Source organism: Acipenser ruthenus, chromosome 41 (assembly GCF_902713425.1).
Source record: "Acipenser ruthenus chromosome 41, fAciRut3.2 maternal haplotype, whole genome shotgun sequence".
Taxonomy (NCBI): Eukaryota; Metazoa; Chordata; class Actinopteri; order Acipenseriformes; family Acipenseridae; genus Acipenser; species Acipenser ruthenus.
Window position 1 is genome coordinate 2,843,295 of NC_081229.1, and position 16,252 is coordinate 2,859,546.

General features: G+C 38.9%; 1 protein-coding gene across 2 annotated transcripts in view; it reads left to right on the top strand.

Annotated features, from left to right (window-relative positions):
• Positions 1–16,252, top strand: part of LOC117434028 (igLON family member 5-like) — a 65,138-nt gene that overhangs the window by 37,981 nt on the left and 10,905 nt on the right. For both annotated transcript variants that reach the window (XM_059010787.1, XM_059010788.1), the window contains exon 2: positions 10,933–11,014. In XM_059010787.1, the coding sequence (XP_058866770.1) occupies positions 10,933–11,014 (82 nt within the window). The remainder of the gene's footprint in view (positions 1–10,932; positions 11,015–16,252) is intronic.

Sequence of the window (16,252 nt, forward strand, 5' to 3'; positions counted from 1 at the left end):
TGTAGTGTTACATGCCCCCCAACTTTAAAGTCTGTTTCAAAGCTCTTTTCAAAATGGCCGTTCTAGTGCACTGGAGTTTGAGATCTGTCCTCCAAATCACTGCAGGGAGAGCGATTAAAAAAAAAAAAAACAACAACAAGTGCTCTGGCTTTTCTTTTCCGTACCACATCATGGATTGTTATTGATGTGTTACCTGTTTGACAATGTGGGTAATAATCCTTGCACTATCAGGCCATTTTGAAAAGAGCTTTGAAACAGACTTTAAAGTTATAAGTATAAAAAGTTGTCAGGATGTTAACAATGAAAAGAACGATTACAGGTACATTATTTAAACAGTTGTAGCAACACGTGGGAATGTGTGACACTGTATTTATTTGAATATTAATACACACACACACACACACACACACACACACACAAACACACACCACGCACACAAACAAGCAAGCAAACACTACCCTGAACATTCTTCTTTAAAACAGCAGAAGGACACATCAGCAAAAATCATTATCAAGCATGCAAGTGCCAAATTAGTATGTTAGTAAGTAACAATGATGAATGATGTTTTATAACTATGGTACTCCTGGATGTTGTGGTGTGCTGATGCGCTGTAATATCACAACTGTGAGGGTTATGAGGCATGAGCCTGACGTAGGCTGTAGCACTGGCCACATTATCAAGGGCATTGAGGTAAGAAAATGGATGGTAAGCCCTTTGGTTAGCACTTCATTAAAGAGGACGTTGCCAGTGCTAATAAGATAGAAGATAGTGGGTTTTAAATCTTTGGTTAGCACTCTCTTCAAAGTTCTTCTATTATTAATAAAAGGACCAAGACATGTTACCATTACATGTATAAGGCAGGCATGCGTACATACCCTCTCACTCACCCTACAGGGGGATTATTGTGAGGAGTATTAATTCAGGCATGAATGCAAGCCTTAGAAATGGGATCAACGTAATTTGTTACAAAGAAACGTGGAATAATTACAGGTAATTAAATCCACATGAATTAACAGGGTTGAATTTAAAATGAATTACTTCAGAACTCAGAGCAAGTGCAGAAGATATTCAGGTGTTATGTCACTATTTTATAGTGTTACCCTAATATTACATTACAGTACTGGCATTGTGGTAGGCGAATGGATTACATCATGACGTGTTTACAATGGGAGACATTTGGTCAATAATCATGGCTAAGGGAAAAAACAATTGTTCACACCCACAGGAAATTGCTTTTCAAACAGTCTTCAATTATGATCATTGATCACTCATCTTTCTCAATTGTATTCAATGTTTAAATACGTTTTGGTTCACAATCTTATATTACTAGGTTTGGTGTGGTCTCCACCCCTATATGAATTAGTTCAAAAATCGATAGGTCACATGGGCAGGAGTGGGAAAATGCTGGACTTAATAAAGATAGAAAATGAGGTGTACATATTAGCAAGTGGATAAAGTCAACCGTGGACATTGTATAGGTAGGAGAAAGGCAGAATCCAGTCAAGAAAGGAAGTCAGAATAAACCAGCGTAAGAGTGGAGAGAGGTATGGCATTATGTTTATTCTGAATGGGGACTCTGTGAATAATTGTCAATTACTGCAGCCTTTTCTTTCTTTCTTGCAGTATCTGTACAGAGGTATAGACCTGATATGTCTGCATGCTTTTCGATGTTCATGAACATGTTGATTAATGTGCAATAAGAGTGGAGTAGGTCTGGAATCAAAGTGTTCATCTAATGGGCTAATCTAGTCCTTCCAATATACAGAGCTATTCTGCAATAAATAATGTAAAGGCTGTTAGTGCAGCGAGAAAGGAGATGTAAGTTATAAAGATGATGAAGGGCAGCCTGCTATTGCTGGTTAGCCAGCTTAACCATTAACTGCTTATTCGTGGTTTGTAGCTAACAATGTCATTTCATAAATCTTACCTGCCATGCCCTTTTATTCACTATACAGGTTTCAATTATTCAGTTTTCTTTTAGCCTTCCACTTTAAATAAACCGTGTGGTATGCAAAAAGAGGTACCACTTTACATTAAGTGTCTCTAACGGCTGTGTATTTACTTTGTAAATACATTCTGCAATGTAATCTGTAGTGAAACTGTCTTTATAGTTTTGCACACAGGTCCCAGCATTACAAGTACTAATAAGAAGTATGAAAATCGATTTTGAAACTGGAAAATTGTTTTTCACAGAGTAGATAGCTGGACAAAAAATGAATTCAATTGTAAGTGCGTTTTTGTTTTGGTGTGTAGTGCTGGTGATTGAGAGTGAGGGAGCAGGGACAGCAGAAAACAGCTCTTTGCTTGATAGAATTCCCTCCCACTCAAAATCAATGCAGTGAGTCTTTCTACAGGCTCAGCGCCAATTGACACTCTCTCCCTTAAAAGCAATCCTTAAAAGCAGGAGAGGTATTATACTGTGGCTTGACTGGGAGTGTGCAAAGATTTACTGTCCCAGCCACTTGAATTAAGGCTATTAGTGAGTTTTAAAGTTTAAACAGTTTTTTAGCTATAATTATACTGCATTTTATGGTAAAGGGACAGACGAAATGTGATCAGGAGTTCATTTTAACCTAGTGAAATAACCATTAGAAACTTGAGAACTTTAATCCACCCACCCTAACATATGATAGTTGACTTTCAGATATAAATATTAGGTTTGAAATGTAAGCAAAGCATTTAAAAGTCAAATAAACCTGAAACCATTTTAGACAATGGTTAGCAGTTTCTAATCCCACGCATTACCCCAGTAGTTGACCTAGTCACCTATTCCTGACTACAGACTACAGTACCTGACAGTAATACCTTAGAATCACGATCATCTTGCTTAATTAAAAAGCAAAATAAGTGTTGATCAAACTACTGTCTCTTTTATTGAGTCCCAGTCCAAACACGGTACAGCACTGATTACACAACTATTTATTCATTCTTTCAAAACTACTAGCCTGTTCTGTACACGCACAACGCAATATACTTAAATATAAAACAAGCTGTGAAAAGAGTTTAGTATTCTGTATGCACTATTGTTCTATTACTGTTCTAACTTCATTTTCTCAAAGTCTTATTAAACACTAACCAAAGTGATATCATCAGGAGGTTGACCCCATTTATTTCCATTGTATTCTGTCCAGGATGTTTCAATGAGCTGATAAGATGCAGAGGGATCATTAGCAGGAGAGATATATTAAAGGACTGGATCTCTGCCAGAATGAGCCATAAGGACTTCTCCTCACAGCTGCAATGAAGCAAGAACGAGAGAGAGAGAATAAGTGAGGGGAACACTTCACGAAGTGTCTCCAATTACTGTGTATTTACACAGTAGTTACTTAGTAAATACATGTGTACTAACACATAATTGCAATGTCATTATGCAGTTACAATGTACGTCATGTGTACATCTTTTTGCACAATATATGTAAGTACACAATTGTATCAGAATATAGTTACACATAATCACAGTGTACTTAATGTGCACATTTATTGCATGCTATAACCCTAACCCTATCCTGAACCCGAAACCTAACCCTTTTCTGATACAATTGTGTACCTACATATATCCTGCAAAAAAGATTTCCACATTAAGTATGTTGTAACTATGCATAATAACATTGTAATTATGTGTAAGTACACATGCATTTACCATGTAACTACTATTATTATTTTATTATTTGTTTATTTAGCAGACACCTTTATCCAAGGTGACTTACAGAGACTAGGGTGTGTGAACTATGCATCAGACAACTACGTCTCACCCGAAAGACAGAGCACAAGGAGGTTAAGTGACTTGCTCAGGGTCACACAATGAGTCAGTGGCTGAGGTGGGATTTGAACTGGGGACCTCCTGGTTACAAGCCCTTTTCTTTAACCACTGGACCACACAGCCTCCTATGTGAATACACAGCATTCTATACTATGTGAATACACAGTAATTACAGAAACGTAATGCAAAGTGTTACCAAAGACAGCATCCCTAAACCCTGACATAATCCACAGCTTGCCAATTGGGCTTGCCGTGGATCACACCAATTCCCTCTGAAAATGCGGGTTTTACTTGTAACCAGAGAAGCCTGGTTTGAAACCCAGTCCTGTGAATATATATATATATATATATATATATATATATATATATATATATATATATATATATATATATATATATATATATGTTTAGTCACATCAGTATTCCTAAATTTAGCAAACATTTTTTCAAAAGCCTCAGGTCTGAATTACTCTAACCAGGCTAAAGCCCAGCTTCTTCCACTAGCCCTGCGGAAGTCTTCAGTCTTATCAGTGAAAACAAGCTTGGCAGGCTGTTGCATCGAGCTTGTGGGGAGAAATACAAGTTATGTGTTGCTTCAGCCTTCCTGTGCCTTTTTTTCAAATTCCAGTAAATACTTATTCATTTGACAAAGTGCTGTTTAAAAGATGCTGTTTTAATGGATCCAGCCAGCACTGGTGACATTACTTTTTGCAGTCATACGGTGGTGAATTCTCTATCTTCTTATTCACCCTTGGAAAATTCAAGCCATTTGATTTAACACAATCTACTCATCCTGGCAGGATCCTACTTCATTTGCATGCCAACTAAACTTTTAAAACCCCCAGTGCCACTGCCTAGCCGCAGAAAGAGCTTGGCTCGGTTCCTCCACCATCACACTTACTAATGCATTTTGCAACGTTAATACATTCTACAGAGATTAACCACTCATGAATTATACAAGGGCCTTATATATATATATATATATATATATATATATATATATATATATATATATATATATATATATATATATATATATATACTGTTGTATCTGTAGGATCTAGTTTTTACATATGTGTGTGTGTGTGTTTGAATGGAGGTATATCTGAAGTGTACAACAATGACATATTTTTCATTTTTTTAATGTACATAAAAGGTTTCAATGATTAAAGCATCATTTATTTCGGTTTCATTGGGTAGAAGGTGTTTCTACACCAGATGGGAAAAGTGTGTAACAATGAAATCCTGAAGCAGATCATACATTCCGCATTTATTCTCCTGCAACATTGTGCATCTAGAATCTACAAATAATGATGCTACCACAATCCCAGGCTTTATATAATTCTGTAGCTATTCTGGCTTTTTGCAAAGCACCGCAAAATGCCTCCAATTTAATCCTCCCCCCCCCCCCTCCCCTCACCCCCCCTCCCCTCACCGGAGCCTGCTTTTGAGATGCCCTCATGGGACTGTTTATCACTAAGGCAGCGTTTATAAATCTGGAGCTTTAATGGGTTATTATCTGCGATAATCAGTCTTGAGGTGCTGTAGGAACTGTTCTAACGATTTGTATCTGTCTTAAAAAGAAAGCTTTTTTTGAGTCAAAATCGTATCTGCGGTCTTGATTTTCAAGAAACAATAAATACGACACCACCAGTTTTTGCAAGGCAGGACAAACAGTACCAGTGTTGTATTGTGTAGCATCTGTTATAATGCTCCATAAGCTAGCAGTTAAGTTAGATTCACAAATAAGTTTTATTTGATCCACTTTTAACTTGTCTTCTTTGTGATGTTTGCAATCTTTGAGAGTTCTAGGTTCTATAATGGGTTCTGATTTGAGAGTTCTAGGTTGTATAATGGGTTCTGATTTGAGAGTTCTGGGTTCTATAATGGGTTCTGATTTGAGAGTTCTGGGTTGTATAATGGGTTCTGATTTGAGAGTTCTGGGTTCTATAATGGGTTCTGATTTGAGAGTTCTGGGTTCTATAATGGGTTCTGATTTGAGAGTTCTGGGTTCTATAATGGGTTCTGATTTGAGAGTTCTGGGTTCTATAATGGGTTCTGCATTGAGAGTTGGTTGCTGTGAAATCATTGTGCTATTGATATGTCCTCAGTATTTCATGATTTTAGATGTGTTATTGTGGCAAAGTGGTTGCTGATTATGTACAGGTGCAGATGTGACTTGATTCGCATGTACAGTCATTATTATCACTAAGTACAGGACAAGTGCTAAACTGATGCTAACCACAATGACTAAAAAAGGACAGAACCAACCCAGAACCATTCAACTACTTGCTATTTAATTTGAGCTGGTTTATCCCCACTTAAAAGGCTTGCATACTTCATTAGCAAGTACGTGGGTATCCTGAATTAATCACTCAGAACAAATATAGAAACCAATTTGATTAGCACCCATTACAGCACCACTCGTGTTGTTTACAGAACAGAAAACGAAAGTGTCGTTGTGGTACTTAAAAATAAAAAAGGTTTTGCAGGTTGCTGTATCTTTTTACAGTGCCTCGCTTCCTAATGTGTCAGTTAGGCACTTGTCCTGTACTTAGTGATAATAATGACTGTATATGCAAATGATGTGATTTTATGTTTGGCGGCCTCCATAACACATATAAAATCATGAAATACTGAGGACATTGGAATAGCGCAGCGATTTCACAACAACCAACATAACTTGCTGGAAGGCGTATGTACCAGATTTTCTACAGCAGCATCACAAACACATATGGAATAATCAAACAGCAGAGGCTGGTTACTGAGAGAATAGTCACCCGCTACAACATTAGTAAACACTAACCAAGGCTAGTAGGCTGACCCAGTGTGATCAGGTGATGCTAACACTTTGGATAGGTTTACGGTTCATGCTATCTGTGTGGTTGTAGTGAGCTCAGTGGTGATTAGTCCACTGATACGGAACTTTACAGCCACTGTAGTTACAAAACAGAAGTGCATTGGCTGAAACATTTGTCTATTTTAAGTACTTGTGTTCAATACATCACATAAATAAAAATCTGATATATTTTTCACAAGTGGTTTTATGTGGAATAAATATATTTAATCTACACCTAGAACTGAAAGTAGTGGATTGTTAATCCTGTAGCGTGGAAAATTGGTGGGTTTGAGTAGCTCAGAAGGCAGTTAAAATGCTGGGTCACATGTATATAGTAAATGACTTAAGTCTTGAATAAAATCTGAAAAAAATATATATATCAGCATCTACATTATTAATGCTTTGCCTGCAGCTTTTATAATCTAATAATCCCCTGATCTGTAGTGGTGAAGCAATAGAAAAAAGTCTTTTTATAAATATTTCATTCAGCATGGTTCTCTTTGGTGATTATGCAGAGTCCTCTGAGAATAGGATTTGTGGGGGCCTGTGGTATAGTGGCATCATGGTCAAAGAACAGAAATAGAGGACACAGTGAGAAATCCTTATGCAATTGCAATAAAACTGAAAGATATTCTTTATCTTTAGTTATTGAGAGATTGCAATAGGGCAGAAGGTAATCACAGAAGCAAAACAGCAGTGTACTCTTTTTTGATTTGCCAATACAAAATTAATAGATTACAGTGTTTTTAAAGCATGACAACTTCGTCTGACACAGACTAGCAATTGCCGAGCTTTGGTTTTAGATTAACACTCAGCACTTTGAACAGTGCTTTGTTAGCACTTGTCTCCGTGCTGATCCAGCTTCCATTATAAACTATTCCTGCTATTTTTATATATACCTGCCACTGCAGGCGGGCCACAGTTAATGAACCCCACTGAGGTACACAAGGCATTGAGCGCTTGCTGTTCAAACGGTTTCTTCTTAAAATTACATTTGAGAGCGACTCAAGCATCACGAGGAGGAAACTGACCATTTGGATGACCAGATCCAACCTGTCAGGAAACCCTGTTTCATTGCAAAAATAAGAATGTTAGCATCATTTTTAACTGTGGGACATATATGTCTATTGTACCTTAAAGTGAGCAACTGAATAATTGATAACCAATTAAGACCAGCTAGCTTCCCCCATTCCAGTCACATAAATATGGCAAAGCTAAAATGTTATATAACAGCTAATATTATAACCGCACAATGTTCTTTGGAAACATATTTCTAATATAAATGTTTGTATTACTTTGAATAAAGCTTAAATACTGCAGCTAGCATATGTACGTCTCTCAGCTAATTTAAAACATTAAAAGATGTAATTATATATGTATGATCTAATGTTTTGTATATATTATTCTGTATAGATATATATATATAATTTGCATATATTTGCATATGTTTGAAAAGGGGGCAAACACAGGGTTACCAGACGTCCCGGGAAAAGTGGGATTGTCCCAGTTTTGCTGTTGTGTGTGTGTATATATATATATGTTTAAATGATAATAGCTGATCTCATTTTCCTAACCTGGCTTTTTGCACATTTAACATGTGTTGTTTATTGTATGTTTGTGAGTGTTCAGTGGCCACCTTTAATCATGCTGATAGTGCGTGAGAAACTCTCAACGTGATGAGAGGCAGCCACCGAATACTCAGAAACGTACAATAAATACACTTGATGATTGTTATTATATACTGTTATTATAACGGCTTCAGAGTTGCTACAGCGTCAATGAATTGAAGAAAAAAAAAGTCCTACTTTTTAACCATAGGCAAACAGGACAATTATTTTTGTAAGTAATCAGTATTTGATTAGATGTTTAGTTTGTTGGAAATAGTCAAATTGGAACACAGTCAAAATTAAGTCCTGACAAGGCCGGTAATGAAAAAGCTAGTGAATACAGAAAGCATTTGTCTCCAGTACAGAAACTGAAATGTTACAGTAATTGAATTGTTCCAAACTATAATAAAAATGTCCTTCTGTTTGGATGCGCTATCTTTGCAGCAGTATGTAATGTCATTAAAGCTTTTACCTACAGCTTCTCTGCAAACAATTAATTTGAAAAAAAAAAAAAAAAAAAAAAATCAATTTAAAGCCTAATATTCCTTTCTCATCCTACAAGTGCTCCCGTCTAGCACAAATCTATAAATGCAAGTAAAAACATGAAGGAGAACCTTATTCTATTTTGTATTCCACACACTTAATCTGTACCTCGTTGTTACCTTTAGACATGTTGATCTTATTCTTTAAGAAGCCTGGAGGTAAACTGCACAAACCTACCAACAATCCTCAGGAGGTATAATTATACTGAATACACATAGCCCTCCAAATAGTATTGGGACATACTAAATGAATTAATTACTTTATTAATTAATTACTTAGCAGATGCCCTTATCCAGAGCGACTTACAATTGTTACAAGATATCACATTATACATTATTTCACATTATACAGACAATACATTATTTTACATACAATTACCCATTTATACAGTTGGGTTTTTACTGGAGCAATCTAGGTAAAGTACCTTGCTCAAGGGTACAACAGCTGTGTCCCCTAGTGGGGATTGAACCCACAACCCTCCAGTCAAGAGTCCAGAGCCCTAACCACTACTCCACACTGCTGCCCTATGCAGAACAACATGGAATGGGTGATAATATTGCCTATTTTGCTCCACTCAGACCCTTGCTTGTTCACTAAATATCTTGGTATACCTGACTAGGTCATCAACCTGTTTCAACAAAAAAAAAAAAAAATACATAATCCATTCCACAAGTGCAGCGGTACTTCAAGTATAATCAATTTATGGATACAGAGCTGCTGGATGGGGTCCTTATAAAAGTGTACCATAGGAATAATACAGCATAATGACACTATGGGAAGGCCCATGTTTAAAAAGCTATGGTTATACAAGCCAGTACTGTGGGGAAAGCATTGGAAGACTGCAAAATGACAGTACCATGCAGATGTACAGTGGTAAACATTTATATGGGGGCATTGGCTACATTTTTTTCACCCTAACATTGGTTTACTGCCAAGATTGGTACAACCTAGGATGTGAGAGGGTTATCTATTCAGGGTAGCAAGATATTTTGTGGCCAATGGGTCTGAATGGCATAAGAGTCTTTCTGACATGAGTCGAAAGAAGTACTGACCAGCCCTGACTCTTTCTGAGTGAAATTGAATTAATTCTCTTACACAGGGGGAAAAAAATAAAATGCTACAGCTTGTTTTTGGCTGCAGAGTGATTTAATTTCATGCTCTGGCGGGTTGGTTCAGGGGTTTTCTGTAGTCCTCATTATTAATTGCATTCAACGGTGAGTGGAACTCGAGAAACTGGAAAATCGTTATATAAATCTACTGCGGACTGTTCAGATTGTATTTTCATTTTACCGTAAATATGAACAACATGGAAAAGCCAGGCCGAGCAGAGGAATACTGATCGGTGTGTGGATTCAGTAATATTTTATAAAAAAAGAAAAAAATAAGAAAAAGAGGGTCAAGTTACGCCAAAGCAGTCACTTCAATAAAGATATAAAATAGAGATTCAAATGACCATTTTTAATAACACACACTTAAATAGGAGAAACAGCAAGAAAGAAATTAAAGCTGAGGAAACACAGAGTCACTTTTTTTTGGAACAGTGGCTTGAAACCTGGTTCCAGGAGACCGGGAGATCTAGTGTGAGGCAGCTTTGTTGTATCAAACCCCAAGCCTCTCCTGGTGTGCCATGCAGTGGCCTGAAACCTCGTCTCCTGAAACTGAGTTCCAAGTGGCTTTGCTTTCCCTCAGCTTAATATTTTTTCAAATAATAGTGGTATTCAACATTTTGGATTTTCTCATAGTCCAGCAAAGGACTAAAAATACTGCACACTCCTCTCCAAAAAGTATTGAGACTGATGTATAAATGAGGAATTTGTCAGTTTCTACCCCTTGTTTTTTACTAACACAAACACTTGGCAAACACTCACTCATCTTTAAGTGTGGTATAATGGATGATAGAAATAGTATTAGACAGCTATTTATAATAATAACAGTTTGCAGGAATAAAGTATTATAAAAACATACAGAAAATGTTACAACGCAGCATCATCAAATGTGCCGCAAACTTTGATGGAAAATTTTGCGTCACTGAGGTCAGAACATGCACTTTCCCCTGTAGAACTGAGGCCTATATAGGAAACAATTTATTTGCTTTATAACATGGCCTGAAGAAACGGAAATGACCCTGTCTTCACTCTGTAAATGGATCCATTCTTACCTGCTTTCGTGTGTCTCTCTTTTAGGAATTTGTGTGCAGAGTGCAGACTTCACCCCTCCTCCTGCAGAAAATATCACAGTGTGCCAGGGAGAGAGCGCCATCCTCAGGTAGGTCTGGGCTACTACAACTTACCGACCCCGATGTCTGTAAGTATCGAAACCCCGATGACCCAGCCTCCTGTTCTGAATGGATAGAGTATAAGATGTTGATATGTTCTTTATTACATTTTTGTTAGTGATTTTCTGGATATTGAAGAGATACCGTTGTCCCATTTAAATACCATTTGTTTATGTAATTCTCTCCTAAATTAGAGGTGGAAATATACCCCTGAGATGTTTAGTCATCTTGCCCACATAGATGCTCCAGTAACACAGTAATTACAGCAGTGCTTTAGATTGTATTAGCTCTGTTGTTAAGTAGCTTTTTATTTCTCGGATTAATTTATTGGATTCCTAGTTATTCTATTTGTTTGTCCACTTTGTGGACACAATTACATTTGCGGATTGCATTGTCTGGAGTTATATAGGGTATTATCGATTGTAGCCATAAACTAGGTCTGAACCAGGATGTGGTTACAAAAAAAACACCGCAGTCCAATGTGACTAATTTTCATACAGATAGGAAGTAATAATTTTAATATCGGACTAAGGCCATAAGAGTTCAAAGCAAGTGATTGAACCAGGATGCTGTCGAAACAAGTGTTCATGTTCAAGTGATGAAACTTTTCAGATATATTAATGTCAAAATGTTGCTGTAACATGTTACGCGTGTGGGTCGTCACTGAGTAATCATGAGGCAGACACAGAGAGGTGGGTGTTGACATGCCGCACAGGCCACGCAGATTTATTATCAATAATCAATTTCAATTTATTAGTGTTGACACTAGGGTACCAGCAATGGTATCCCTAGTGTCACATTTACTAAAAAGCTAAAAATGAAAGTTTGTCACACAAAATGGCGAGCGCTAGTCCCACTAAAAGGAACGTCCCGCTCCAGGAACCTACTACTCTACGTAACCCTCTCTATACTGTTTGGGATCAGCATCCCCTAAACCTGCCTACTTCTGGGCTCCTGGAGTCCCGGCATTCTCACGGAGACTCTTCATACAGCCTTTTCAAATGGCCTCGGCTGGGCAGTGCCTTTACGAGAAATGTCTTGGCGTGGAAGGGTTTCATGTAGTAGTTCCTGCAGAACGTCCGGACGCTCTCCTCCTTGATGTAAACAAACACAAGTTCTCACTCAGCCCCATCTGTGTAGAAACGGCCATGCAGCAGCCTCGAACTGTGGTGCAGATGCTTTTTAAGACCCGAGCACGTCCCCTGCCAATCCGGACCTCCCGATCCGCTCAGGGCTCTCCCTGTCACTGTTGCACTTTTAAGTCATAAAAAGTGCAAGATCTGCAGGTGTTTACAGACTGCACCATTGCATAGTACAAGTTATGGAGAGCCAAATGTGGAGATTTATAGATGAAGCTAGCTGTCATTCCTTATGTATGGTCACACTTCATGTATTTTCGTGGATGTTACAGTAAGCCATAGTAATGTACTTTTTCATGACAGCTCTAATTTTGTTTTCACAGCATGACAGGGGTCTGCATGTTTCTAACATATTCCCTTCTGGGTTAAACCAATGTCTTGAAGCACTGGGTTGGGCTCTTCATGCTGATGCAAAGGGATAATTACACTGAGCAGCTCTGAGTCAGAGACATAAATAATTCTCCATGTGGAATCTGAGTGCGTCTGGAGCAGATTAGGAGCCAATAACAACATCCCTGCCACTTCCTAGGAAAGCAGAGAGGAGTTTAATTACACTGCAGCAAAGCAGGGAGAAAGGGGAAGGAGGGGAGTGGAGAAAGGAGAAAAGGGTAGATTGAGTCGGTGAAGGGAAAGAATTAGAGATGGGAAGGGGTGAAAGAAAAGGGAGTGCAGGAGGGAGACAGGAAGTAGGGGAGTGGAGAAAGGGAAGGACGGAGAAGGAGAGAGAAGAGGGAAAGGGAAGGAGGGGAAATAGAGGAGAGGGGAAAGGACAAAGGGAAGTGGGGAGGGGAAAGGGAGGGATTAGAACAGGAAGGGGTGAGGGAAAATGGATTGGAGAGACACAGGAAGGGGATGAGATTGGGGAAAAGGAGGTAAAGGGGGATTGGAGAGAATTTGCGGGAGCTCTGGGTAGGGTTTATTTACACTGCAGCAAAGCAGAAGAAATGAAGCAGGAGGAAGAGGGAGAAAATTAGTAAAAGAGAGAGGGGAAAGGGGTTAGGAGGGTTTGAGAGAAAGGGGTAAGAAATAAGTTGGGGTGAGAAGGATTAAATCTGGAGGAGAGAGGAATGCTGAAGAAGGAGGGGTTTATTGCACTGCAGCAAAAGCAAATGTAGGGGAACCGAGAAATGGAAAGAGAGACAGAGCTAAAACAAAGAGAGAAGACAAACGTGAAATGTGTTTTCTTTGTGTTCCAATTCTCCAGCCCGTTCAATGACTTTATGAAAAATAAATACGAGCAAAGATTTCCAATCCTTTTTGGCAGAGGAACAGAAAGGAGCGCAACCTGCTGCGGAATTGTAATTGCATCACGAAGCTACCTGTGACAGCCCCAGAGACACCATTTTTGACGCACTGCTGCACTAAATGACTTTTATTTGTATTTCAGTTGGAAGTAGACATTTCGACTGTGTAGGGGTCTCACATGCCATACGTTGAGGTTTTGTTTACTCGTGAGTTTACTGGGATTGCTTTGGCAAAACAGGACTACCCGGGGCATGCCAATAAAAGAACTGAGAAGACAGGAGCAAGAGGGAGACAGAGGGGGAACTGGGGAGGGAGATGGGACAGAGAGAGAGAGAGAAAGGAAGGGAGAAAAAGGGAAAGTGAGGGCAGAAGATAAAGAGTAGAGAGTGGGGGGGAATCGGGGGTTTCAGGATATAGTGGGAAAAGGGAAAATGGCACAAATGAGAGAGAGAGAGAGAGAGAGAGAGAGAGAGAGAGAGAGAGAGAGAGAGAGAGAGAGAGAGAGAGAGAGAGAGAGAGAGAGAGAGCTGCTTGTAGAACTAGAAGTCTTTATCCTTCTGCCAAGGACAGTGCATGTGCAAGTCTGTGCCAAGTAAGCAACGTGCCATCTTTTAGAAAGGACTTCTTCATTACTGAGGCGCACACACACACGGTCCTTCTGCCAAGATTGCGGACTGTCACACATTGGCAGGTTGATCATGATTGTATTAGTTAATGCGGATTGAGAACCCTGTCGGCACTTCAAACACTGTGTGCCAGAGAGTAGGGCCTTAGAGACTGCCACTGCCGTCCTTTAACCCCTGGCAAGGACACAAGCCGAGCCGCACGCTGGGTTAAATACTTGTACCAACTCCCACTGTGGAAGCTGTCAACAGCAAGACACATACATATTACCACTTCAAATATTAGTTCTTTCTTTCTATCCTCAGCATAGCAAAAACAGATATGTGCATTGCACGCAGGACCTATTTATACATGCTGTCGTCTGTCTGAGTGACTGTATAAAGCTGGTTAACGTGCGTTAAGTATTGCAGCTGTAATTGTAGCGTCAAGTTTTGACTTCACTGAATAAGTAATTGCCGCTTCTGCAAAAAAAAAAAAAAAAATTCTATTGTAAGAAAACATCAAACTGAAGAGCGTGGAGAGTTAATCCATTCAGAAGACAGTTATCTCTTTTACGCCCCCTCTTAAGAGTTCTGCATCCTGTTGGTGTGGTTCCTTGTGGCCTACTTGTTCATGGCTATGATATGTTTTCACATACTCTGTTTAGTCCAGCTGCATAACCCTGCAAATTAATTCAGTGCAGTGCGGAAATACGTTTGTAATAGCATTATTATTAGTATGGTAACACTTTACATTAAGTGTCTCTAATTACTGTGTAGTTACATAGTAGTTACTTAGTAAATACATGTGTACATTAACGCAGTTGAGTGCCTGTTGTTGTTTCTATACCACTGATTACAGATCGAAAAATTCTCATACGCAGAGGTTTTCATGCAGGTAGGCATATAAAGAATATAAATGACATATCTTGAGGCGTTCTAATAAATGTGCACACTGCTGTATTTACTTGAATAATGCACACTCAGTAAGCAGTCTTGAAACTGGCAATAAATGCCCCACCCCTTAGTAGCACAAACCAGAGGTGTTTGATACTGACAGTGCTGGAGCTGTATTCCTGTCACAGAGTAGCTTTGCACATGGGCAGTAGTGGGTTTAGCCTCACGTTCTTGAAAGCCAGTTACCTCCTGCTGTCTGCCTGCACTCTGCATGAGCAGTGATGGATGGCTTGTCCATTGCCACTGCGCCCTCAACGCATTCCTCTAATGATATTAGATCTCACAATCCAGCACCTCTCACTCTGCCAGCCCTCTCATTTTTTACTCAAAGCATGCTGCTGGATAATAACTGCACTGCAGGCTTGGCAAGCCAAACTCCTGGGTCGTTGGCAAAAACACCTAGCTCTGCAAAAGCAAGACTTTAATACTGGGGTTGTGTGTGTGAAGGAGGGGTTAGGGGGATCCAGACCACCTGCAAATTGACATTAAAAACCCCGCAGACCAGCGACAGTCATAGTACAATCTGCAAAACAAAACCTTATATGTAAGATCTCTGTGTACGTGATGCAAAAAAAAACTATTTGTCATGATCTACATATGATTGTATGTACACTCCATTCGTTGATGGGATCTTAATTCAAGTTGCAAGTTCTGTCGTTTTAAATTAACCAATGAAGATGTTTCCTTTTTCTTTTATTAATTTTTAATAAGTCAGATTAATCACTGTGCCCCCCCCCCCCCCCCCCCCACCCCTCCGTAGCAAATGGTCTGGACCAGCTTTCCTCTCATAAATTTACCAAAATACAATTATCCATAAATGAAGCGCTAAATATTACTGCAGCTACCCTAAATGTGTAATCTCTTTTAACGCTTTCTACTTAGAATTCAATGTAATGTTTCCCCTTAAACAGGTGCTTGACAGTTTCTGTTTGTAAGCTGTTTTTCTTCCCAAGAGCTGGTCATTGATTTATGGAAAATATTTTTGTCTTGGACCCCCCACTGCTGGTGTTACATTTTTAGTGGATGCGAAAAGTAACCCCTTGAAACAAGATTGCATGGCTTATCTCACTTCACTCAAACAATACTTATAGTCAATAGAAAATGTAAACTGCTATACAATAAATAATATGATAAGCTCATGTTTTTCTTTGCAGTATGCATTACTGTAAAGAATATCCATGCTACACTCAAAATGCAGTATCCCACTTGCAATAAGATACTGTATTGCTGGTAATATTACTTATTTTTGGCATTTTGCCCAAACACACATCACTGGTCATTTTTA